The sequence below is a fragment of the Schistocerca cancellata genome, chromosome 7, assembly GCF_023864275.1.
Source record: "Schistocerca cancellata isolate TAMUIC-IGC-003103 chromosome 7, iqSchCanc2.1, whole genome shotgun sequence".
In the NCBI taxonomy this organism is placed as follows: Eukaryota; Metazoa; Arthropoda; class Insecta; order Orthoptera; family Acrididae; genus Schistocerca; species Schistocerca cancellata.
The window spans coordinates 202,317,871-202,345,571 of NC_064632.1; the positions used below are offsets into that span (position 1 = coordinate 202,317,871).

Consider the following 27,701-nt stretch of genomic DNA (forward strand, 5'->3'; position numbering starts at 1 on the left):
CGTACTTTTAAATAATAATTGCAGTGCTTAAAATATAGTTCTCGTTATTCATAAGTACCTCCAGTGTTTTGTCTTCTGAAACCACAGAGGTACTTACTGTAGTGTAAATCGCCTGCCGGAGTGGCCGAGCGGTTAAAGGCGCTACAGTCTAGAACCGCACTGCTGCTACGGTCGCAGGTTCGAATCCTGCCTCGGGCATGGATGTGTGTGATGTCCTTAGGTTAGTTAGGTTTAAGTAGTTCTAAGTTCTAGGGGACTGATGACCGTAGCAGTTAAGTCCCATAGTGCTCAGAGCCATTTGAACCATTTGTAGTGTAAATCAGTATAAAGGCGTTAATATTTTTAGGAAAATTAACATTGTTGGTTGGAATTGTTGCGCAAAGTGTATATGCAATAGTATCGGATCCAGTACACTGACAAATGCAGTGAAACAGTATCGTATTTGATGTCGGTACTACAGTACATAACAAGACATCAACGATTCAGGTGGTAGAGGGTGGAACTCAGTACAAAAGCAGTCGGCTCTATGCGGTGTTAATGTGTACGTGCCTTTCCTGCAGATACGAGACACCACTAGCGAGCGTGCGTATTGTGTACATGAAGCACGATTATGATATAGCCTTGCGGAAAATAATTATGGTGTGATGAGAATGCAAAAGTCGGTGCGTAGAAGGAAATAGGTCTCTCTAATCGTCAGTCACCAACAAGCTGAATCTTTTAAGTACAATGATTAATAATTTTGCTATATCCGCGCATAGTGTGGACAGAACGGAAAACATGGGCATATAAACGGTTACTTTTGCGCAAAGCAAGGGCCACAAACCGTTATTCTTTTCAACTTGTTGCTGGTCTACAAATACCAGTAACTGCCAGACGTGGACGACTAATATTGTCAAATGAAAACATCTGCATTCACGAAAAGTCTGCAGAAACCTGCTCTACTGCCCAAACAGGCTAGATTGGAGTTTTCTGAAAAATATTTCACGGACTTGAGAATGAGATAAAGTGATCTTCAGTGATAGAAGAAGTTCAAATTAGAAGGTCCGGATGGATTTCAGTATGACTGGCGTGGTCTGAGAACAGAACAGTAGGAAAGAATGAGTAGAAATTTTGGTATAGGGTTATGATTCGGGCAGCATTCTACACTAAAGGTAAATCACGCATTGCTTGCTTAAGCGCTGGAATGAACCCTAATATGTAAACTAAGACGCTAGAGATAGTGTGAATTGCAATGTATGGGAACCTAGGGAACCTAAATGCAAGGTTTCAACAAGATAATGCATCTCTCAAGATTTCTGCACAACAAAAACGTAGTTTTGAGATAAATATATAGCTGACTTGCACTGGCCTGCACGTAGTTTGGATTTTAACCCCGTGGAAAAACATTGGGAAATACTTGTAAGGCGTTTTCATCGCACTGGAAGGCGATTTGAGGCCCTATTTCTGCTGAAAAGAGCACTACGAGAAGAGTGTTCGTCAGTTTCATTGTATGAATTACAAAACCTAACTAAATCAATCCCGAAGAAAATTTTTGAGGTAATTAGGAAGAACTGAGGCAGTTTACATGCAGGAAAAGCAAACAACTTATTTTTTTTACTCGTGTTTTGAAAGAAACTATGTCATTCCGATATGATTGTTTATGGGTTCTATTGACACTGATGATCCAAAACATTATGACCACGTGCTTTATAGCACGTTTGTCCGTCTTTGCAACGAAATAAATCACTGATCAGGGATCCGACAGTTTGTTGGTAGGTTTGTGGAGGTATGTGGCATTACATGTCTACGAACACGTCATGCAATTCGCGTAAATAGCGGGCTGCTTATTGGCGTACGCGGTGATATACGCCCGACAGCGCCCAGAATAGGTTGCATAGGACTTACATCAGGCGAATTTGGTCGCCCAGACGTCAACGTGAGTTGATGCTCCTCAGATCACTGTAGCACGGTTCCGGCTCCGAGTCGCGGACAATTATACTGCTGAAAGATGACATCGCCGTTGGGGAGAACATCAAGCATGAAGGGATGCAGGTGGTTCGCAGCTGTCAGCGTGTATTCAATTACTACCATAGGTCCCACGAAAGAGCAGGAGAACGTCTCCCATAGCGTAATACTGCTCTCACCAGCCTGCATCCGTGGCACGCTCCTCGTTTCGATCCGCCGTTTACTTCGATGAAAGTGTCTGTGGAGACGACCAGCAACTTAGCGTAGCAAGAACGTGATTCACCCGTACACCCGACACGTTTCCATTGTTCGACGGCTGAATCCCGATGGTCCCGTGCCTACTGCGATGTCGTTAGGTCGACATGTGAACGCTAAGGGTGGTCTGCTGCGGAGTTCGATGTTCAACAACGTACGATGAATGGTGTGTTCCGAAACAATTTTTGGTCCACCATGATTCTGCTCTTTCGGCAGAGATGCCACAGATTACAATCCATCCTACTTTATAGAGCACACAAGCCTCCCAACCCCACGTTCTGTGAAAATTCATGTACGTCCAATCATTTAGCGCCTGGTGGTAGTTTCACTGTCCTTCTATCTCTTTACATCTACATCTACATTTATACTCCGCAAGCCACCCAACGGTGTGTGGCGGAGGGCACTTTACGTGCCACTGTCATTACCTCCCTTTCCTGTTCCAGTCGCGTATGGTTCGCGGGAAGAACGACTGTCTGAAAGCCTCCGTGCGCGCTCTAATCTCTCTAATTTTACATTCGTGATCTCCTCGGGAGGTATAAGTAGGGGGAAGCAATATATTCGATACCTCATCCAGAAACGCACCCTCTCGAAACCTGGCGAGCAAGCTACACCGCGATTCAGAGCGCCTCTCTTGCAGAGTCTGCCACTTGAGTTTGTTAAACATCTCCGTAACGCTATCACGGTTACCAAATAACCCTGTGACGAAACGCGCCGCTCTTCTTTGGATCTTCTCTATCTCCTCCGTCAACCCGATCTGGTACGGATCCCACACTGATGCGCAATACTCAAATATAGGTCGAACGAGTGTTTTGTAAGCCACCTCCTTTGTTGATGGACTACATTTTCTAAGGACTCTCCCAATGAATCTCAACCTGGTACTCGCCTTACCAACAATTAATTTTATATGATCATTCCACTTCAAATCGTTCCGCACGCATACTCCCAGATATTTTACAGAAGTAACTGCTACCAGTGTTTGTTCTGCTATCATATAATCATACAATAAAGGATCCTTCTTTCTATGTATTCCCAATACATTACATTTGTCTATGTTATGGGTCTGTTGCCACTCCCTGCACCAAGTGCCTATCCGCTGCAGATCTTCCTGCATTTCGCTACAATTTTCTAATGCTGCAACTTCTCTGTATATTACAGCATCATCCGCGAAAAGCCGCATGGAACTTCCGACACTATCTACTAGGTCATTTATATATATTGTGAAAAGCAATGGTCCCATAACACTCCCCTGTGGCACGCCAGAGGTTACTTTAACGTCTGTAGACGTCTCTCCATTGATAACAACATGCTGTGTTCTGTTTGCTAAAAACTCTTCAATCCAGCCACACAGCTGGTCTGATATTCCGTAGGCTCTTACTTTGTTTATCAGGCGACAGTGCGGAACTGTATCGAACGCCTTCCGGAAGTCAAGGAAAACAGCATCTACCTGGGAGCCTGTATCTAATATTTTCTGGGTCTCATGAACAAATAAAGCGAGTTGGGTCTCACACGATCGCTGTTTCCGGAATCCGTGTTGATTCCTACATAGTAGATTCTGGGTTTCCAAAAACGACATGATACTCGAGCAAAAAACATGTTCTAAAATTCTACAACAGATCGACGTCAGAGATATAGGTCTATAGTTTTGCGCATCTGCTCGACGACCCTTCTTGAAGACTGGGACCACCTGTGCTCTTTTCCAATCATTTGGAACCTTCCGTTGCTCTAGAGACTTGCGGTACACGGCTGTTAGAAGGGGGGCAAGTTCTTACGCGTAGGTGCTTACGAATGGATCACGTGAACATACGAATAGCTTCGCCGTTTTCGAGATATTCGTTCACAGGCTTTTGGTAACAGTAATCTCCTCTTTTCGAAAGTGGCTTTCCGCGAAGGATTTCAGTATTTTCAGCCAATATCTTCACTAGGGTGATTCCCTGTCGTTGTCTGCTCCTCTTACTACTTTTGTTACATCGTCACGTGGTCGTAACGGTACCAGGCGCCATCCAACAGTGCAGTGAGACGTGGTCATAATGTTTCAGCTGATCAGTGTATGTATCTACTAGTTTCATAACAAACGTTTCAGACATTGTATAATCAATTTGTAGAAACCTTGCCTTAATACTGATTTTCACAACTGTATGAATGACCATGCAAGTAACAGGTGTAAACCTGACATGTGAACTGAAAACAGTATGCCCCTGAAGATGGGTCTACATGAACATAATTGTACTGATCATAGCAAAATCACAATACTGCAGAAATCTTTATACGCCTACTCTGGCTTTGTATGTGATGACTTAGTTTTACTTAAGAGTGAGAGTTGGTGGAGAAGGAGGGCGGACACGGAGTGTCAGTGTCTGAGGTGACGGGTGTGGACAGATGCTGGTATCGGCGGCGTTGACACTGTGGCTGGCGGCAGTGCCACTGTTGGCGTATCCCGCGTTCGGCATCAAGCGCTACGGCCGCAACTCGGGGGTGTCGGCGGGGGCAGTAGCGGCGCCGGGGGCGGCAGCGGGGGCGTGGCCGCGCGCCTACTACGGCGACTACCACTACGCGCAGCAGCCGCAGCCGCAGCCGCCCCTCGCCTACGCCTACCCGCCGCTCCCCTACTACTACGAGCAGCCGAGGCAGCACCCCGGCTACGGCTTCTACAACTACGACGACGATGTGGTGTCCTCCGATCCGATAGAAGACATTGAGGTAAGTCGCTCTCGAACGCACAATCTTTATTTGATTGGCAGAGGATTCATTTAGTACTTGCCTGAGCGCTGCTATGCACACCTGACAAAACATTCGTCACATCCAGGAGACATCACGCTAACGCTGTGCATTGTAGTAGAATCTATTCTTGATAATGGCGACATTTCGTCGAGAATGACTGCAAAAGTTCCTTCAGGTACGCCACACCTACCGCAATTTACGGACTGTAAGATGCATTTCTTCTTAGAAAAATTGTCTCAAAAATTCAGGCGCGTCTTGTAATCGAAAATAATATAAAATGACCAGGATTTGATTTAAAGCTTCCGTCAGTCTTAAAAATGGCGATATATTCGAGGCCACAGGAAGCCTGTCTCTATCTGACAACACTGGATTCAACTGGCAGCAGCAGTGCACCGATGCGACGAACATGAGTTGTGGGGATTCACAAACTTGCAAACAGTCTCCCTCCCGCCCCGCCATCACAAATCCAGAACATTCTCTAGCCTATGATGCGTCATTGAAGTCTATGGTGCCTGTGAACTTGAACAGAAAGTGATTTGTGCTAGCGGTAACAGTACAATGTTTTCGTTGGTAGCTAAAGTGCGCGTCATTTACGACGGCGGCTGAGTTGAGGTTCGTTCTGCGCATCTGACGTCACAAAACACAGTCAGCCAATGAACAGAGAACATCATTGCCAGAGCTCGACTGCAGTGCAGAGCACGGACGAGTGTCTTCAGTTTTGGAAACGTTTAGTCATAAATAAAGTAATTGAACAAAAGCAATGTCTTGATAGCAGACTTTCTTTTATAGAACGTTTGGAAAAAGCATTCTTTATACTAATTGCTTCATATTCTATTAATTAATTAAAGCAAACAAGCAATAAGCCTCCTAGTTCCGGCGATAGCAAGGAAAGGTGTTTGTATCATTCTCACTAACCTCTTTTTCGCAATAAAGAACATCGGTAATTGTTTATTTCCTACTGTACTTCGACGAAACGTGAGTAATTCATAGTCATACCAACAGTGTTTGTCGCTATTTTGCGTGACATTTTAAAGTGCTCCTTGAGGCTCACTGAGTGACGAGCCGCATTAGTGTAATGGTTAAACTGTTTGGCTGTGAAGCGAAAGGTTCTGAGTGCAAAACTTGTTCGGTCCTTAATATTTGCTTTATTTAAAAACAATATCGAAGTGTCTTACTCCATTAATTTTATTCGTTTGAATGTAATTTTTTGAAATTTCTAGTAGCAACTAAAATCGACAACACGGAAAGTATACGCTATGGACTTTTACCTCTGCAAACTCTTCAAAATTTCGTGCAATGGTTTACTACATCCAATGCTGCACAATAACTGCGTTGAACATCGAAGAAAAATTAAGTCATTTATGGGGGGAAGGTATCAGTCAAGAAGATGTGTAAAAATCAGATTTTTGGGCCTTTTGTGAAATCGAATGATAAAGTGTGTCAAAGCAGTCGAAACACCATGTATGTGTCTGCACAGGCGAGCAGTGCAGTGATGACAAAATCGCGCACTGCGCGGAATGCGGGGCGCACGTCTCTGTAGCAGCGAAAGAGTTAATGCGGCCGTGGTGGCTTTACTTCATAAACTGCACGTTCCCCCCTAAACGTAAGTTTTCGAACTATACTATGGCGCTGCTTCTCTTGGCGCAGGCAACTGGCAACGCAGCAATCTCCCACGTCTGGGCGGGCACGCGCGAACCAGAAATGATTCAAACAAACGCTCGTAAGCTAGTGCTACAGTGGAACTTAACAGACGTTAAGGGTGGAGTTGACTGGTGATACAGATTTATGAAGCGCCATGGACTTACCGTGGGAAACAAATCTAAAGTATCTCAGAAGATGCGACTAGAGTATGAAGAGGAAATATTCTCTTTCCATCACTTCATTATCGTTATTCAACATCGAAAGAAAACATGTGTGAAACTAAGCGAAATACGAATACGGAAGAAGCTCGTTTGGTATTTGATGTGCCGAATAACAGAATTGTTTCCATGTTAGGTCCTAAAACTGTAACTATAGAAAACAAATGGAATGAAAGATACACTCGACTGTTGTCCTTTCATTTTGTGCTAACTGCACTAAACTTAAAATAGTGATCACTTTCAAGTGCAATACGATGTTAAGACCTTTTGAAATACCGTCAGCACATGGTCACTAGGAATGTTGAAATAAACTTCTTGGTTCATGATCACTGTATCCTGAATGAACTGGGTGAAGTCAAGGCTCTGGAAACATCCCAGAAACATTGGAGAATCACTTCCAGCTAAAACCAACCCTCCAAACACTGCGAGTTAAATGACAAATTGACTCACAGGACCTAATTAAACGTCTCCAATTAGCTATACTTCAACTCATGAGTTGTTTGGTCCAATGGAGATCTGCAGATTTATGTGCTGCGGTGACAAATAATTTTCTACGAGGTACTACAATCCTATAACCGTTTCACCCAGTTCCTTTCTCAATGTCGGCTCTGGAAGTGATTGAAACGGACCTGGATTCGCCAACAGCAGCAACTGCTGTAGTGTTCGACACTGGTTGTCACTCGTCTCTGTTCGTTGTCGGCTAGGAAAGTTTTACGACCTCTTGTTTTTAATCTGTCTTGCATCGGTGTGAGTGGTACACCATTCCTTGTAGACATGTTGGGAAGTTCGAGTTCACACACTAACAAATCAGGCAAATTCAAGGAGGAGTCACGGGCACTTCTAAGCGCAATAACTGCTTTCTGCCATTCTGTCAGGTCTCCCATTTACTGCACAGATACCGTACGAATAACTGAAACATAGGCACAACCTTACACATGACCACCCGGTACCAGATCTCTACCATAAAGAACTCAAAACTGACGAGTTTCTTTCCTGTTTCGTATCTCTTTCATACGACCTCGTGAGAGCTAGATTGTCCGCTTATATAAGAAATTTTAAACCAAATATCCCATCAATCTGAGAGTAAGGCAGTGTAAATTACACTTTGGAATGTTTGCGAGTGGATTTACAGGCCAGCATTCGCCTGACGAGCAACGCAGTGTACTCCTTTAAGTAACCAATGGTTTGTCTGGTGAGCTTACACTCGGCGCTGTGGGTCGTGCTTTAGCTGGGTTTTGAACTTTGAGTAGACTGTAGTGTAGATGTTTCGCCTGTCGGTGGACAGTAGTCAGCTGTACTGGTTGCATGCTGTGTGGGTGTAAACCAGGCGATGCTGTGGTGGCAGGACGAGATACAGCAGGAGGCGGAGCGCGAGCAGCGGGAAGAGGCGCTGCCCATCGGGCAGGAGATGTGGTTCGAGCACAGCAGCCCGCGCGACGACACAGCAGAGGTCAACTCGCAGTTCCTGCGCAACCTCATTCTGAGCCAGCTCTACAGCGACGAACAGCAGCGCCAGCGCGCCGCCGCCGCTGCCTCCCTCTACCCGCACGCTCAGTCGCCTCAGCTCTACCTGCACCCACAGGTATTCTACCTCTACCTTCCACTCTTCCCCACACTCTATTTCTCATTTCTCGTAACCTCCTCCTACTATCTCCCTCTATCGACTCATTATCTCACATTCTACAACCAATAACGTCTCACACTCTGTCTACCTCTCTCCCTCCATCACACACACACACACACACACACACACACACACCATTACAAGCGCATGCATGCACGCACAGATAAAATCCCCAGCTACTTCTATCACTATGGATGCAAAATAAAGTATACAAACTCTCTCCAATCTCTCAGTTAATGCCACTCTCTCTATTTCTAAGTCACTCACACACTGTCACTATCTCACCATTCACTGCACTACACTTTTCAACTAGACTTTCACTTTCATATCTTTCTTTGTTATTATCAGTCATGCACACACACACAAACACACATACACACAGACACACACACACACACACACACACACACACACACACACACACACCAGCTTGCCACAAATGTACACACAAACACAGTCTCCTACCTTCACAATGTTTGTGCAGTCAAATATAATTGACACACACATTACACTCACTTTCTCCTTCATCACTCACTGTCTCACACCTTCCACTCAGTCTCTCTCTATTGAGTCTCTCTCTCTCTCTCTCTCTCTCTCTCTTTGTCTCAAAAAATTATAACCCATAACCAATTCTCTCTCTCTTCGTCTCAAAAAATTATAACCCATAACCAATTTCAAGACAGCTTTCATTCTCTTGCCAAAGAATAAAAAATATTGCAAACATTGCAGTTTGAACCCAATTACGCTCAAATTGAGTACATTCTGAACGTAGGCAAAAAATTTTCAAATGTGTGTGAAATCTTATGGCACTTAACTGCTAAGGTCATCAGTCCCTCTTCCGCAGTTCGTGGTCGTGTGGTAGCGTTCTCGCTTCCCACTCCCGGGTTCCCGGGTTCGATTCCAGGCGGGGTCAGGGACTTTCTCTGCCTCGTGATGACTGGGTGTTGTGTGATGTCCTTAGGTTAGTTAGGTTTAAGTAGTTCTAAGTTCTAGGGGACTGATGACCATAGATGTTAAGTCCCATAGTGCTCAGAGCCATTTTTTTTTCCATCAGTCCCTAAGCTTACATACTACTTAACCTAAATTATCCTAAGGACAAACACACACACCCATGCCCGAGGGAGGACTCGAAGCTCCGCCGGGACCAGCCGCACAGTCCATGACTCCAGCGCCCTAGACCGCTCGGCTAATCCGCGCAGCTGAACGTAGGCCTTGCAAACTTGCCCTCCGCCTCGGTTAATAAGCACTTTCCTCCTCGAAACCATAAATACACTTTTTTTTTGTTGGACACAGGAGTTTGTACACCTGACATCCACTGCTTGGGGGAACTTTCTTTAATATACTTATATTCGGTAATCGACTTAGCTTCTTATTTTCTGGTTCAAATGGTTCAAATATCTCTGAACACTATGGGACTTAACATCTGAGGTCATCAGTCCCCTAGAACTTAGAACTACTTAAACCTAACTAACCTAATGACATCACACACATCCAAGCCCGAGGCAAGACTCAAACCTGCGACCGTAGCGGTTCCAGACTGATGCACCTAGAACCGCTCGGTTATAGTGGCCGGCTATTTTCTGGATCACGGTGTATTTTGCAGCGAATACATTCTACTTGGCTGCTGATTCTTTTTCCTGGTTGTATAGTCGTGGTCCATGAAACTTAACTTTTCCCTTCCTGATGTTTCGTCCAGAGCTGCGATGGACATATTCAGCGGTGCTCTCCTTTCTGCTGACTTGCCGTCTAATAGATCAGACGCCGGAGAGCAATATAAATACCGTGAAAAAAGGGAATGGTAGAAGTTTAAATGTGATAATCCTTCTCAGAGGTAAGAATAAACTATCGATTGTCGTCTGAGAAAGATAAAACACTTAACAGTTAAGTTTGATCTGTGACAAATATTGTCTGCCGATCAGGTGTAAACTTCTAGCAAGTTCTTTTTGCGGTGTTAATGCCACTCTTCAACGTACGACCCATCGATCGGCAAGACTCACTGGAACCATGAGCACCTCTGAAAATGTCCAGCCCCGGGTTGGTCGAAACGTTAGAAATGGGAAGATTTCTTGAACCATCCCGGACGACACATCCAGAGATAAGGTGTCCAGTAGTGAAAGCTTCATTGTACGATTCTGTCTATCGTCAGCTGCAGGCGGTGCTGAGTGCAAAGTACTGAGGGCTCGGTGTGTGTGGGCAGGTGCAGCAACAGGTGCCGTACGGCCTGCCGGTGCTGCCCGAGCACGAGGAGCGCCTGCTGGCGGACGACGCGGCAGCCTGGGAGTACACGTCGAGTGCGCGCCAGCTACCCTACCCGTACGGCACCGAGGAGGACGCGGCGCCCGCCGCCTACGACGAGGACGTCGTCGAACTGAAGTCTCTGGTGAAGAAGGCGCGCCAGCACGCCGCCTCCGCTTCCCTCGCTACGCAGAAGCGGCCAGAGTTCGCGACAGAGCTGGGCCCCTGGTTCGAGGGCGGCATGCGCTTCTCTGACAGGAAAGCTCCCGCCGGCGACGCGAACCAGGCCGCGGCCACCACGAGCACCTCCACACCTGCGCCAGACACCGCGACGACGACGTCGACGACGACGGCGCGCCCCGCCTTTGACGACAAGCGGCGTGGCATGAAGGAGGTGGCCATGCCGAGGCCGGCCACCCCTGTGCGGCGGCCCACTGGGACGCGAAGCGGCAGCGGTTCGCATACGTCCGTCTACGACACCATCAGGCACCTGCTCAGCATGGAGGCCACGCTACAGGAGAAGGTCAGTACTGAATCTCACAATAAAGCGTATGCTGAAAATGACTACATCGAGACTAGGCGTCTGAGATGACACAAAGCGTCATCACCACTTACGTGTTTGTAGATCCAGTGGCGTTATGGCAGGAGTTACTTCGTTTCTGATTCAACAGGGATACAGTCTTTCGCCCCTACCGTTCAATCTATACGTCGAAGAAGCAGTGACAGAAATCGAAGAAAGGTTCTAGAATGAGATTAAAATTCAGAGTGAAAGGATATCAATGATAAGATTCACTAAGGACTTTGCTATTCTAAGTGAAAGTGAAGTAGAATTACGCAATGTGTTGAATGGAATGAATAGTCTAATGAGTAGAGAATATGGATTGAGAATGGATTGGATTGGTTTGTTTGGGGGGAGAGACCAAACAGCGAGTTCATCGGTCTCATCCGATTAGGGAAAGACGGGGAAGGAAGTCGGCCGTGCTCTTTCAAAGGAACCATCCCGGCATTTTCCTGGAGCGATTTAGGGAAATCACGGACAACCTAAATCAGGATGGCCGGACGCGGGATTGAACCGTCGCCCTCACGAATTCGAGTCCGTGTGTTAACCACTGCGCCATCTCGCTCGGTGATTGAGAATGGATAAAAATAAACGAAAGTAATGAGATGTAAGAGAAATGAGAACAGTGAGAAGACATCAGGATTTATGGTAACGAAGTAGATGAAGTTAAGGAATTCTGCTACATAGGCAGCAAAATAACCCATTACGGACAGTGCAAGAATGACGTAAACAGCAGAGTAACGCTGGCAGGAAGGGCATTCCTGGCCAAGAGAAGTCCATCGGTATCAAACATAGGCTTTAATTTGAGAAAGAAATTTCTGAGAATGTACGTTTGGAGCAGAGCATTATATGGTAATGAAACATGCACTGTGGGAAAACCGGAACAGAAGAGAAGTGAAGCGTTTGATATGTGATGCTACAGACGAAGGTCGAAAACCAGGTCGACTGATATGGTAAGGAATGAAGATGTCTCTGCAGAATGGTAGAGGAAACCACTGACACACTGACAAACGGAAGTTCAGAATGATAGGACATGTGTTAAGACATCAAGGAATAACTTCGGTGGTACAAGAGGGAACTGTAGTGGGTACAAACTGTAGAGGAAGACAGAGATTGGGATACGACCAGCAGATGAGAATGTAAGTTGGAAGTGCTACTCTGAGATGAGAAGTTCGCTGTGCAAAGTATATCAGAGCCTAGCAGCTTCCTCGAGTTTTAAACACTGTAATAGCAGCAAAAGGCTACCTTGCGCTTTGTTAGGTATTCCGAGGTTGCAGCCATTTGGGCTGAACATCAGTGGATGTCAATTCCTTCTCCGCTCTATAGGCTTTTGAGACGCTCTTTATAAAATACAGTGTCCTCTGCTTTTAAGCTGGGTCATTATTCAACGTTTGAGCCCACCTGCAAATATGTTTCTCAGGACACCTTACTCTGCTGACGCGAAATGGATGCAAGTTAATACGATCTCAGAAATGCAAGCGTATTGTTGAAATAAAGAATAATTAAGTAGCTACATTAGGTGGCACTTCAGAATATTTTAGGTAGTATGAAGCCCATTTTTCTCTTTTTTTACTCAACTAAGCTAATTTTCATCCAAGTGATTTTTCATATTTCAATGTACTAAAGGAATGATCCCATAATTTACAAGTGCTTAAAGTAGACTAAGGTATTTGAGAATGAATAAAAAGGAAGTGTAACGTACTGTAGAGTTTTCAACGTCTCCAGGAGTTAAGTTGAAATGTCAAAGGTGGAACATCAAGAAAGGTAAGTGGCAATAAAAAAGACTACATGACAGGTACGTGTTCCACAGTTGCTTGGTTGAAGAGGCACTGATAAAAGTGAAAATTACCCCCAGAAGAAAAATGGATGTATAGCTGATGACAGTATCTACCTCTCGCTCTCTCTCTCTCTCTCTCTCTCTCTCTCTTTTGTCGCTTTCTCTGTTTCTCCAGTGACTTAGAATACCATTAACCATTAAGCTGATTTCGGGAATGCTTGATCCGAAGCTGAATAGCAATAATAGTCTGGAAAAACTGTAACATAGGTAGATACTATAAAAGATGAATGGATAAGAAAATTAATTATACAGAGAATTTGGCCGTCAAATTAAAGAAAAAACTTTTGACACCATAAATCGTGCAAATATTTGGAATACCAAAAATGATGAATTTGCCGAAAAAGGGGCCGGATGAACGTTTGAAATGGAATATTATGCGTGAAATAACATCCGTCACTCCTGTAACTTCCTGTCATTTAGAGAACATGTAATGAATGATGCGGAGCAGCCTGTGTAAGGGGCGTTATGGACTTTTTTGACGCTAAAAACACTCATTTCCCTCAAAACTTACGTGTTGACATCAGATTTACTGAACTAGTATGGTCTTCATACCTAAGATTATAACGGTTCTCGGCAACCATTGCTTGTTTTTTGTTTTTTGTTTTTTTGAGTAAATGCAAAATCTGTAGTGAGTAAAAGATATTCCGCTGTTATCCAATAAATGAATTAAGTTCTCTAGCCGTAAACAGGTTATATTGTGTTCCCAAAACTCCAGAAAAGTAATAAAGATAATTGCACTTGAAAAGTACGTAAATATTCCACAAATTATCTGGAGATTAAATAAATGTAATAATTCTTCCACAACAAATAAATAATCAATAAGGACATGGTTGCCGCTACACTCCAAATATTTTTGTAACAACGTAGTGTCCTCTGTAAGTGCTGGGTCAAAAGTACCCACTGAACGTCAACCAATTTGTGGAAAACAGCTTCCTATTGTTCTATATTTTTTGCTGCGTTGTATTTGTAAAGCTTTTAGGAGAACCCTAGCTGACATGGGATGATTTTCATGATGATATCACTTTAGCTACAGTTATCGAAATTAAGTCGGTTGCTCAAGGATATTCTCTGTTTATTTTGGTGTTAGGGGCCAGTTACCTCTGGAGATTCGTTACGGAGTAATTGCATTTCGTTTGAATTGGTTCAAATGGTTCATTGGTTGGTTGGTTTGGGGAAGGAGACCAGACAGCGTGGTCATCGGTCTCATCGGATTAGGGAAGGATTGGGAAGGAAGTCGGCCGTGCCCTTTCAGAGGAACCATCCCGGCATTTGCCTGGAGTGATTTAGGGAAATCACGGAAAACCTAAATCAGGATGGCCGGACGCGGGATTGAACCGTCGTCCTCTCAAATGGTTCAAATGGCTCTGAGCACTATGGGACTTAACATCTGTGGTTATCAGTCCCCTAGAACTTAGAACTACTTAAACCTAACTAACCTAAGGACATCACACACATCCATGCCCGAGGCAGGATTCGAACCTGCGACCGTAGCGGTCACGCGTTTCCAGACTGAAGCGCCTAGAACCGCACGGCCACACCGGCCGGCTTTCGTTTGAATTCATAGCCCCGATTATGAGTATCCTTCTATGAGTGTCACACTGAAAATAGCTGCAGAAAAGTAGAAATATTGAAGGTAAGCACTTTGCATCTTGTTTGAAAACGAACCTGTTCTCTTCAGTCGTGGTGAGAATAGTAATGCTCATCAGACCCTTCGTCCTCGGACTTCCATTTGGTATTGCTCGGTTCAGTTTCGGGTTTATATTAGTGGCAGTGTTACTTGTAAGTTATCTGTGACACACAGAAGTATTGATAGATTTACTGATTAGGACTTGGCCTATTGCATTCCGTGTGTGAGTTGACTGAAGAAAGAAAAGAAAAAAAAAACAGAACTACACTATGTTCATCCCGCAGCGACGACGGGTCTATACCACATTCTGTTCTGTGTAACAGCTACCAATTATTCTACATTTTGCGTTGTGTGTTTTGCTGGTGACGTATTACAGCATTTTTACCTCTGTGGACGTACTTTCGCCGGCCGGAGTGGCCGAGCGGTTAAAGGCGCTACAGTCTGGAACCGCACGACCGCTACGGTCGCAGGTTCGAATCCTGCCTCGGGCATGGATGTGTGTGATGTCCTTAGGTTAGTTAGGTTTAAGTAGTTCTAAGTTCTAGGGGACTGATGCCCACAGCAGTTGAGTCCCATAGTGCTCAGAGCCATTTGAACCATTTTTTGACGTACTTTCACAAAACCGAAGGCAACTGGGGTATCACTAAATCAAATGTAATTGCACTATTATTCTCTACTGAAACAGAAAAAGCGTCGACCCTATCATAAGCAAATGAACCCCATGCGGGAAATAAAACTGCAGCTGAGGATAATATGCTCCATGCAGGTAGCAATGCAGGACTAAAGCTGTCTGAGCGCACACCAGAAAAGGTAGTCACCATATTTCGTAGAGTCTAAAACGATTATTATTTGTTCTTCAGTCTCAGATGCACATCTTTTTAATTACATTACACGTTTCGATCTTTCTTGACTATATTCAGGTCTACGTAGATGCGTCTGCAACACGTCTTGCTGTGTCAGAACCCAATATAAGGGTACGGTTATCAGATGTGAGGTGCTGCCACAGACACGACAGGTTGCTGTTGTATACACGTAGATCTGACGATGGTCGATAGAGATCGAAACATTTAATTCATTTTAAAAATGCCCAAATGACACTAAAGAATACATGAGAATTGTTTCAAATATTTATAAAATATGTAGATACTATAATGAATAATAACAGTAGTAATATGTAAAGTGACTCAAAAAAGAAGCATTACCAAAAAATCATTTACATTATATAGTAATGAAATTTCTGGAATACGTTTCTCTTGGTACCATATTTTAGTGAATGACACTGCAAGATCACAGGTTAATGTATACGCGACATAAGCCATTGCAAATGTAAAATGCTGTTACATTGAAAACAGGTGTAACCGAGAGACTGTTGAATCCAAGCATGCAAACGTGTACGCATTTTGTTGTACAGGTGCCAGATGTAAGTTTGTGCGTTGGAGCTCCAAGCGTTTTGCACTTGGTCGGTCAATATGTGGTCGGTTAATGCTGATTGTTGATGACGCTGGAGTTGTCGACCGATGATGTCCCATAAGTGCTTCACTAACAGATATCTGGAGATCGAGCACACGAAGGCAACATGTCGGCACACTGTAGAGCATGTTGGAGTACAAAAGCTGCATGTAGGTGAGCCTTATCTTGTTACAAAACCCCCATTGGAATGCTGTTCACGAATGGCGGCAAAAAAGGACGAATCACAAGACTGACGTACAAATTTGTAGTCAGAGTGTGTGAGACAACGAAAGTGCTGTCGCTGTCATACGAAAGACCATAACTCCAGGTTCTAACAATACCACCACTTGCAAAGTAGGTTAGAAACCAGATTAATAATGTTGCTCACGTAGCGTATGTTCGCTTTATCGGGCAACAACAATGCTATTGACTGTGGATGGTATCGTCAGAATGGAAATAATGAAGTCAGTGTAAAAAAGTCATTAATTTTGTCACTTATCTTGAATGGATTCCCACGTAGATTTGGTCGAAGTTTTTATGGCTCATCTTGTCGATTCTAGGGTGATTCCACTTTGACTGCTAGAAGGTCCAGATCTGTATTTTAACAATATTTGAAGAACTAACAAATGCATTTTTCAGGAAATTCTTAATGATCAAACAATCCCAGATCAGAACAATGATATGGTAGAAATAATTTTTGCCTTGGTGTTCACGATCCACATTTTTATTAAACTTCTTGTAAATTCCCATATACTTCTTCTTAATTGTCACATCACCAAGAAAACAGTTTTGTATCAATCTTCATATATTTAATTTCCACTTTAACTAAACACAAGACTTGACTGTTCTTTTACAAAGCGAAATAACAACTTAACTTTTGCGAAGTGAAACAAAGACTGCCCTGTGCGCATTCGCGCCAGAACGGTTACAAGTAAGTCAAAGATTATGACAGTTTCACAGAAATGAATACACACAATAACCATATCACTGTAATATATCGATACATCGGAGTACCTATACATTAATAAAACCAAATGTGAATATTGTCACAAAAATATGTCTGTTACTTCGCAGAAAAGTAGTACGATATTACTGGTATCGAGAACTGGGATTAGAGTGCCGTAATGGTCACGTAAATAAAGAACCATTACAAGGTGTAGGTCCAGTGGGTCTAGAAGGCAGACAGGTTGGGTGCAGCGTCTCAACTGGCGTCTTTCTAACCAACACACGGCCGCCACTGGCACAGAGGGGGAGCCAGCTTTCATTAGGAAGCAAAACACACCTTCACACAGCCCCCCAATGAGCTCTCTCTTGACACCACGGAAGTCGCTAACGACGGTAGTTTGGGGTCAGCATCTGGCTCTGAGCTGTCCTTGAAGTAAGCTATTTGTAAAAGTTCATTGTAACACTGTGGTGCCAACCGCTGCTCAAACTGCTGCTGCAGAAGGAGTACGATGCGCCAGAGCCAAACGCCGAACACGATGATCTTTCCCTCTTGGTAGTGCCATGTGGCCGTCCGGAACCTGGTCACATTGCGAAGGTACATTCTCGTGACCATCCCTGCCCCTAGTCACGTATACTGGCTACGTTCCTGCCGAGTCTTTCTGCAATATCGCAGAAGGAACATGCGGCTTCTCGTAGCCTATTACAAGACCTCGTTCAAACGCAGTGACGTGCTGATAACGGGGTTTTTGTCAGCTAAGGCATCCTTGATTAACATCAACTCACTATGTCCATTCTCAAAGGCATTAACACTCACGTCCGTTACAGTATTTATTAAGGCAAACCTGTTTTGCAACATCGCAGTGGCGCTACTGGCGCCACTCTTATGCGACTGGCGCGAAATTTGAATAGATATCATATTTCAGAGGTTGAAACACACCTAACAAATTTGGTTTATGTTGCACAACTCCTTCTTGGTGTTGCGATTTTCTATTCTGTTACTTTATAGTTATTTCTCTCGTGTCGGACATGTTAGCTATAGTCTCCAGAATTTAATGTGGTGTTCCGAGTGATAGAAGCTAGTATCTCTGGGATTAGAAGCTTTTGTTAGCACACCTCGGAGGCGCCTGCCGACCTGGAAAGCAGGGGGAGGCAAACCACTGGGAGACGGCCGCTGCACATCCTCTGGCTGATGAGGCCGGGCCCTAATGGAAGACTGCCTGCGCGCTCCTATTACGCGATCTAATAAAGCGGACAATATCGTGCCAATATTCCCCTCCTGAGACCTGGACGCTCTCGTGAGGGGGGCTGCCACTGGATTACCGGGAGCTAACAGGGAGCGTACCGAAACCTGCGCTGAGGGAAGTGGAGACCATACGCTGATCGCGCGACTCAAAATTAATACCCGTATTTAGAAGTAGAATTCTGTTTCTAAATAACAGGCAGCTTCGATTACACAATATGTTATTGGTTAACGGTTTGGTCCGAGAGTGCCACATCCATGTCTGTGGAAAGGGCCTGGAAGTGTATATAGACATATACGCACACAAGAGCTATTGTTTTACCGCATATTTACAGTACGTGCAATGGTTGTCTGTGTTATCATTGCCAATTTTCCAAAAGCCTAATACGTCTCCGTAAGCATTTTGTACCAAGAAGGTTGTTCACAAGGAATGACTTTATTCCCACTAAGCATGCAGTTTACATCAGTCATGCAGAAAACAGATTCAAACGTCCGACTACTTTACAAATGAGTTAATGTGTTAAATATTTGACGTTAAGCATACAAGCAAGGAAAAGTTTTACGGAAGTCACTACGTACTCTCATTATGAAACGCTGGATAAATATACAGGGCTATTACAAATGATTGAAGCGATTTCATAAATTCACTGTAGCTCCATTCATTGACATATGGTCACGACACACTACAGATACGTAGAAAAACTCATAAAGTTTTGTTCGGCTGAAGCCGCACTTCAGGTTTCTGCCGCCAGAGCGCTCGAGAGCGCAGTGAGACAAAATGGCGACAGGAGCCGAGAAAGCGTATGTCGGCCTTGAAATGCACTCACATCAGTCAGTCATAACTGTGCAACGACACTTCAGGACGAAGTTCAACAAAGATCCACCAACTGCTAACTCCATTCGGCGATTGTATGCGCAGTTTAAAGCTTCTGGATGCCTCTGTAAGGGGAAATCAACGGGTCGGCCTGCAGTGAGCGAAGAAACGGTTGAACACTTGTATCTGGACATGCTGGAAAATTGGCTCATGCCACAACTGGAGACCGACAGCGCCGACTTCATCTTTCAACAGGATGGTGCTCCACCGCACTTCCATCATGATGTTCCGCATTTCTTAAACAGGAGATTGGAAAACAGATGGATCGGTCGTGGTGGAGATCATGATCAGCAATTCATGTCATGGCCTCCACGCTCTCCCGACTTAACCCCATGCGATTTCTTTCTGTGGAGTTATGTGAAAGATTCAGTGTTTAAACCTCCTCTACCAAGAAACGTGCCAGAACTGCGAGCTCGCATCAACGATGCTTTCGAACTCATTGACGGGGACATGCTGCGCCGAGTGTGGGAGGAACTTGATTATCGGCTTGATGTCTGCCGAATCACTAAAGGGGCACATATCGAACATTTGTGAATGCCTAAAAAAACTTTTTGAGTTTTTGTATGTGTGTGCAAAGCATTGTGAAAATATCTCAAATAATAAAGTTATTGTAGAGCTGTGAAATCGCTTCAATCATTTGTAATAACCCTGTAGTCTGGGTAACCTACTCTCCAGTACTATGTTTCGTACAAGGATGTAAACCGAGGTGACCAAAGTCATGGGATACCTCCTACTATCGTGTCGGATCCCTTTTCACCCGGTGTAGCGCAGCAGCCTGACGTGGCAATAAATCAACAAGGTCCCTGCAGAAATATTGACCGACACTGCCTCTATAGCCGTCCATAACTGCGAAAGTGTCACTGGTGCAGCATTTTGTGCACGAACTGGCCTCTCGATTACGTCCAATAAACGTTCGATGGCATTCATATCGGGCGATATGGGTGGTTAAATCATTCTGTCGAGCTGTCCAGAATGTTATTCAAACCAGTGCGAACTATTATGGCCCAGTGACATGGCGTATTGTCATCCACAAAATTTCCATCGTTATTTGTGATTATGAAATTAGTGAATGGCTGAAAATGGCTTCCAAGTAGCCAAACAGTACCGTTTTCACTCAATTATCGGTCCAGTTGGACCAGAGAACCACACCGTCATGGAGCCGCCACCACCTCGCACAGGGCCCTGTTGACAACAAGGATCCACAGCGTCGTGAGATCTGCGCCACGCTCGGACCCTACCATCAGCTCTTACCTACTGAAGTCGGGACTCACGTGACCAGACCACGGTTTTCCAGTCTTCTGGAACCCAACCACAGTCTCAAAATTTTACAGGTAACGGAGGATTATGGACGAGATTCAGAAAAGTTCTGTCGTATACTACATTTGTTACGACATTAGTCCTTCAAGCCAGCATTAATTACCATTCTTAGTTTTAGAACTGTCGTCAGAACATTCTCATACTCCTGAAGTAATTTGTTCATCCCGCAGACAAAGCAGAAACACGATGGAACAGTCACTCCTTGATTCGAATTAACTTTCATATTTCGCGCTAGGATACACCAAATACAATGGAAAGGTATAAGCTTTATTTGTCTGTATCGCGAGTTGTAAAATGGTGTGATCTGTTTCCATTGATTGTCCTACTGGCATTCATCTTCAGATCATAAAATATCGTTACAGAGTGTAACACATCACATGAGGTACATTCATATACTGAGTCATAAAGTACTGCAGTGTTATTCAGTGTAATTCATGTGACGTGTTACGCTTTTTAACGACAGTTGATGATCTGAAGATAATAGCTGGCTCAATAGAAACCGGTCATATCATTTTATACACTTGCGAACTAGACCGATGTTATATCAAAAATTTAGATCGCAGTTCCACATTCTTGACTCTGCCAAGCCTTATATAACGAAAGGTGTTTCATTAAAACTGGACATCAAAGTAACGTTTAATTACAGTATTTTATTGTAATTAATTCACTACAGGAATGGGCAATTGAATAATTGCGTAACTGCAATGCAGTAACACTTAATTACCTTGGAAATAATGTTTATTTGGAATGTGATGAAATAAAATTATTAAGCTTTTTTTGACAGTTGAACAGTAACGTGGTTCTAATGTTAACCAAGTAAAGAGAAAGTAGGACAGTGGCTAGGACGGGTTAAATATGGAAGAAGTCTTTGTGAATTTCCCAGAAATGTGTAATAAAATTTAATATTGCTAACGGAATTTTCTCACGCTTCCATCCGGGTGGCTGCGTCGAAATTCTGCGGCGTTTCTGTGAGGGTCACTCTCATTACGTTCTAGCGTGTTTGCTCTCTTTGAAACGTTGCGGAATTTCAACGCAGCCACCCGGATAGAAGGGCTGGGAAAGTATACATTCACATACAAATTGAACACTGATACAGCTAAATGGGGCACTCACTCATAACCACTGCTGGCGGTTTTCCCAGTGAAACTCGGTGTTTATCTCCGATAGTGTTTAATTCTGAGGCCAATGGCCAGTGACAATGGAAACTGCGTGATGGATGTCAATAACACATTTATCGTTGCAGTCGCAAGAAGCAACGTGCGGTAGCACCGTTCTAAAAACATGAATGCTTAAACTTATGCACCCTTTATGTATAGAAAAGACCTGGCACCCGCGGCTAACAAACACAGGAGTCATACAATGAAAAGAAATGACACCTCAGGCCAGTACTCCTCGCTGGTCATCGGGGCTCAGTTCGAATCGGGACTCATCACTGGGGACAATCCTACTCAGACTCCAGGCCGGACGTATCTGGAGATGATCCGTACAGCAGTGGAACACTAACCTCACTGAAGCCCGCCACACAGCGATGGTGTTTCATACCATTTCTCATCGTAGCAGGACCTCTTTGGTTGTCATCCGTGCCACCCTCACAGCGGTACCTCAACGATATTCTGCACACTGTTTTGTTACCCTTCATGGTAAGCCATAATGGGCTTGCATTTCAGGAATATAACGCCCGTCGGCACACAGAGAGAGTTTCTGCTGTACGTCTTCGTGCCTGCAAAACTCTACCTTGGCCAGCAACATCCCTGGGTCTCTCCTCATGCGAGAACGTTTGGAGCGTTATGGGCAGGGTCCTCCAAATATCTCGTGATTTTGACGATATAACGCGCCAGTTGGAGAAAATTTGGCACGACATCCCTCAGAAGGACGTCTAACAGCTTTGTCAGTGTCACGTTATTGGCTTACTGAATCTGTGAAGCTCTTTCTCTTGAACAAATCATCCAATTTTTCCGGAATAGTAATTATTTGTCTCCACATGTACTTCACATCTACCGATTTACGTCTCATACAGATAATTTCTGGTGCGTCTTTCTTTTTCTTTTTTCCTTCTTCTTCTTAGAGTCTAATTGAAAAACAGGGTGTACCGGCAGGAATGGTTTTTCTGGAATAGTAATTGTTTGTCTCTACATGTACATCACATCTAGCGATTTACGTCTGATAAAGAAAATTTCTGGTGCGTCTTTCTTTTTCTTTTTTCCTTCTTCTTCTTCTTAGAGTGTAATTGAAAGATAGGGTGTATCTGTAGGAATGGTTAATATTCAGGGTTGTGACAGGAACGGTCATTCCAAGAAAACGCACTTTTTATGAGCTCTAAAACGCGTAGCTTAAGAGCTATGAGCACATCTTCGTCTTCAATACCGTGAAACTAATCTGTTCCCCTACAAGCTTTTCCCTTCCATGTTTTGGGAGGAGACAGTATCGACCAAAATAAGAAAACTGGTCTATTGAGCGTGGAACAATAAAATGCGTACCTTAAGAACGATACGGGCTAATTCATCAGAAGAAATGTGTTTCATGCACTTTACTGGCCATGTTTATTGCACTTTTCTTCCTTGTTATGGTACATACTACCACCTCTCAAAGTATGGAAAACAAATAACTTGTAGTAGAAGATATCTCTTCACAGTACCGAAAATGAAGAAGTTCTCGTAGCTCTTAAGCTATGCCTTTCAGAGCCCATGATTACTAGAATTTTTGCTTCGAATGGTTTTTTTTTTTTTTTTTTTTGTATCCCTGAATATTGAGAATTGCTCCTGGGACACTTTGCATAGAAGACATAAAACAGTGTTGGACTATTGAAATTGGCGATCAAACAGGCAGCTTTCCAATTCTAGTGCGTTATTAATTTTATAGAGGCAATGATTACGGCATAAGTTTCAAACTAGCTAGTAATGTTCAGTGAAGTACTTCGAGGGGCATTCAGTAAGTAACGCAACACTTTTTTTCTGCAAGGGAGTTGTTTTCATTCATAATTCTAGTAAACTATATTATTCCCAGCTCATATGGTTACAAAACCTTAATTGACAACATAATCTCCGTTCAATGTGATGGTCTTACACCGCCATACTTGGGAGCCCGTGTGCCCGTATGGCATTACTCTACCGATCGACATCGGAACCAACGTCTTGCTACCTCAAGGCCTCCGTATCATCCACGTACTATTTCTTGCGGAGTGCATAGTTCATTGGGCCAAATAAGCCGAAGACGGAAGGTACGAGATCTGGGCTGTATGGTGGATGAGAAAGAAGAATCCATTAAAGTTTTGTGAGCTCCTCTCTGGCGTGGAGACGTGCGTTGTCACGGAGAAGGATAAGTTAGTTTCCGTTTTCGTGGCGAAGTACACTCTGCCGTCGTTTCTCCAATTTTCTGAGGGAAGCGCAATACACTTCAGAGATGGTCGTTCCTCCATGAGGGAGGACATCAAACGGAAAACCCCTTCAGAAAACCTAAAGTCCGTCTCCATGCCTTTACCAGCTAAGGATGCGGCTTTGAATTTTTTCTTCGGAGGTGAGGTAGTGCGGCGCCACTACATGGATTGCCGTTTTGTTTAGGGTTCGAACTGATGAACCCATTTTTTATCGCTTGTGACGATGTTCGACAAAAAATTGTCACGTTCAGCCTCTTAACGTAAAAAGCAACTCCGCGTAGGTGGCCATTCGTTGCTCTGTATGATCTTCTGTTAGGCGGCAAGGAACCTAGCTGGCACACGCTTTTGAGTACCCCAACTCGTGCAAGAGTATGTCAGCACTGCCGTCAGAGACGTCCTGTTGTATAGCGAGATGTTCGACTCTGATCCACCACGAATGAGAGTGTCAAAATGGTTCAAATGGCTCTGAGCACTATGGGACTGAGGTCATCAGTCTCCTAGAACTTAGAACTACTTAAACCTAACTAACCTAAGGACATCACACACATCCATGCCCGAGGCAGGATTCGAACCTGCGACCGTAGCGGTCTCGCGGTTCCAAACTGAGAGTGTCCGCACGTTGCAACACTGTAGGAGTCACAGCTATGCACGGCCGGCCCGCACGCGGGAGATTGAACAGGTTCACGTGAAATGGTTACGATGATGACAGAAGCCTCTCCCAACGGTTCACCGTGCTTTTGTTCACTGCCAGGTCTCCGTAGAGATTGTGCAAGTGCCTATGAGTATGTGTGATGCTCTTGTTTTCCTCCAAAGGTAACTCAGTTGTTGCTTTCTGCTTGCAAAGCACCTCCGTTACATATGGCATTTTTAAGGCTACCTAACGCGCCGCCAGCTGTCGGAACATCATGAAGCTACAGGGACTGAAGCGGGAATATTTCACGATGCACAACAAATTTCGCATTTTTTCAACCAAAATTGGCCGAGAAAAAAATATGTGTTGCATTACATATTTCACGCACTTAATACACTATTGGCCATTAAAATTGCTACACCAAGAAGAAATGCAGATGATAAACGGGTATTCGTTTGACAAATATATTACACTAGAACTGACATGTGATTACATTTTCACGCAATTTGCGTACATAGATCCTGAGAAATCAGTACTCAGAAAGACCGCCTCTGGCCGTAATAACGGCCTTGATACGCCTGGGCATTGAGTCAAACAGAGCTTGAATGGTGTGTACAGGTACAGCTGCCCATGCAGCATCAACACGATACCACAGTTCATCACGAGTAGTGACTGGCGTATTGTGACGAGCCAGTTGCTCGGCCACCATTGACCAGATGTTTTCAGTTGGTGAGAGATCTGGAGAATGTGCTGGCCAGGGCAGCAGTCGAACATTTTCTGTATCCAGAACGGCCCATACAAGACATGCAACATGCGGTCGTGCATTATCCTGCTGAAATATGGGTTTTCGCAGGGATCGAATGAAGGGTAGAGCCAAGGGTCGTAACACATCTGAAATGTAACGTCAACTGTTCAAAGTGCCGTCAATGCGAACAACAGGCGACCGAGACGTGTAACCAATGGCACCCCATACCATCACGCCGGGTGATACGCCAGAATGGCGACGACCAATACACGCTTCCAATGTGCGTTCACCGCGATGTCGCCAAACACGGATGCGACCATCATGATGCTGTAAACAGAACCTGGATTCATCCGAAAAAATGACGTTTTGGCATTCGTGCACCCAGGTTCGTCGTTGAGTACACCGTCGCAGGCGCTCTTGTCTGTGGTGCAGCGTCAGGGGTAACCGCAGCCATGGTCTCCGAGCTGATAGTCCATGCTGCTGCAAAGGTCGTCGAACTGTTCGTGCAGAAGGTTGTTGCCTTGCAAATGTCCCCATCTGTTGTCTCAGGGATCGAGACGTGGCTGCAAGATCTGTTTTAGCCATGCGGATAAGATGCCTGTCATCTCGACTGCTAGTGATACGAGGCCGTTGGGATCCAGCACGGCGTTCCGTATTACCCTCCTGAACCCACCGATTCCGAATTCTGCTAATAGTCATTGCATCTCGACCTACGCGAGCAGCAATGTCGCGATACGATAAACCGCAATCGCGATAGGCTACAATCCGACCTTTATCAAAGTCGGAAACGTGATGGTACGCATTTCTCCTCCTTAAGCGAGGCATCACAACAACGTTTCACCAGGCAACGCCGTTCAACTGCTGTTTGTATATGAGAAATCGGTTGGAAACTTTCCTCATGTCAACACGTTGTAGGTGTCGCCACCGGCGCCAACCTTGTGTGAATGCTCTGAAAAGCTAATCATTTTCATATAATAGCATCTTCTTCCTGTCGGTTAAATTTCGCGTCTGTAGCACGTCATCTTCATGGTGTAGCAATTTTAATGGCCAATAGTGTATTTTAAAAGCAACAGCATGGCAGAAACTGTGCCATTCTTCAAATGTATTGAGGCCATGACAGGCACCCGGAAAAATTAAGTTTTCAGCAGCTGCTTGACGTGTGCTGCGCTGTTTGATGTGTCCGTCTGTACCTGTACCCAGTCCACAGTCGCATTTCGAGGGTCAGTGAAAGTATTCTGCAAGTGGAGCGTAACAGCTGTGTGGTGTTGGCCTCCTACAGTGAACGCACTAGCCGCAGTGCGCCCCCTCCCCTTCACCCCCCCCTCCACCACCAACGGCGGCAGGTGGCCGGCGAGCGGTGCTGCGTGGGCGTGCGCGAGTGTCGTGCTGTGCTGTGCCTGGCTGCCGCAATGCGGAACACCTCGCCGTGCGGGGGCGGACGCACGGCGCGGTCCTGACCTGACCACACCACCCTCTCCCTGCTGTGTCTGACCGCGCGCGGTCTAGGCAGGACGCAGCGCACCGGTAGCTCACACCAGCCCAGCACACCGCTACTCGCTATACAGCCGCCGATGCTGAGTTCAGTCGCATAGGATTATAAAGGGTGAATCAGCTGCCGCTGTCGATAGCATTTATGCAACCTGCAATGTCTTCAAAAAACGACGCTTGAGATTTTCACAATGTCTCGCTCACTACATGCTCACTTTTATCCCTACAAAAAACATTTACAAGAACTTTCCGTATGAAGATTAATGTAGTTAAATTTTGTAGCAGGATACGTTTTCGCTGGAGGCCTTGGTTATCGAGTTATTGAAGACAAAAGCGTTTGGATGTCGCTTTTGTACTTTTGTCTTGAATAATTTGAAAACTGCGGCCTCCAGCGGAAAAATCAATTTAGTCCCTATTTGACCATTAAGAAGCTCAATTAGTGGCCTCCGCCTTGCGGTAATAATTATCATTGCTGGTTTCTCCTTCTTTAATGTATCTACCTTTGGAAGGTTTCAACTGGAAGCTGTCCATCGCGTTCTGTTATGAGAAAAAATGGTTCAAATGGCTCTGAGCACTATGGGACATAACATCTGAGGTCATCAGTCCCCTAGAACTTAGAACTACTTACACCTAACTAAGCTAAGGACATGACACACATCCATGTCCGAGGCAGGATTCGAACCTTCGACCGTAGCGGTCGCGTGGTTCCAGACTGAAGCGCCTAGAACCGCTGGCCACATCGGCCGGCTGTTCTGACAATCTTACTTCAGCTGTTTGGATGTTCGTCCTTCTCTAACGTCATCGATCTTTCTAATTCCCTTCCTGCGCCTTTCTTTCATTCCTTCGACTTTCCCTCTGTACTTCGTTGTTGCAGTATATGTTGCAATATATGCGGTGTGTGTCGCAGACAAGATTTTTCTCCTCTTTCTGATCAATACAGATAATTTTATTTTTCCTCTATTTTCTTCATTACTTATTCAT

The 27,701-nt window shown here is 44.6% G+C and overlaps 1 protein-coding gene and 1 long non-coding RNA gene across 2 annotated transcripts in view; both read left to right on the plus strand.

Annotated features, from left to right (window-relative positions):
* The window catches only part of LOC126092589 (uncharacterized), a 37,094-nt gene extending 32,412 nt beyond the window's left edge, over positions 1-4,682 (plus strand). The window contains exon 3 of the long non-coding RNA XR_007521364.1: positions 4,576-4,682. This is a non-coding gene — a long non-coding RNA (uncharacterized LOC126092589). The remainder of the gene's footprint in view (positions 1-4,575) is intronic.
* A 37-nt stretch (positions 4,683-4,719) lies between these two features.
* The window catches only part of LOC126092700 (uncharacterized), a gene marked incomplete at its 5' end in the record, with an annotated part of 44,397 nt that continues 21,415 nt past the window's right edge, over positions 4,720-27,701 (plus strand). The window contains 3 exons of the mRNA XM_049908423.1: positions 4,720-4,896; positions 8,122-8,358; positions 10,598-11,158. Of these exons, the coding sequence (XP_049764380.1) occupies positions 4,720-4,896; positions 8,122-8,358; positions 10,598-11,158 (975 nt within the window). The remainder of the gene's footprint in view (positions 4,897-8,121; positions 8,359-10,597; positions 11,159-27,701) is intronic.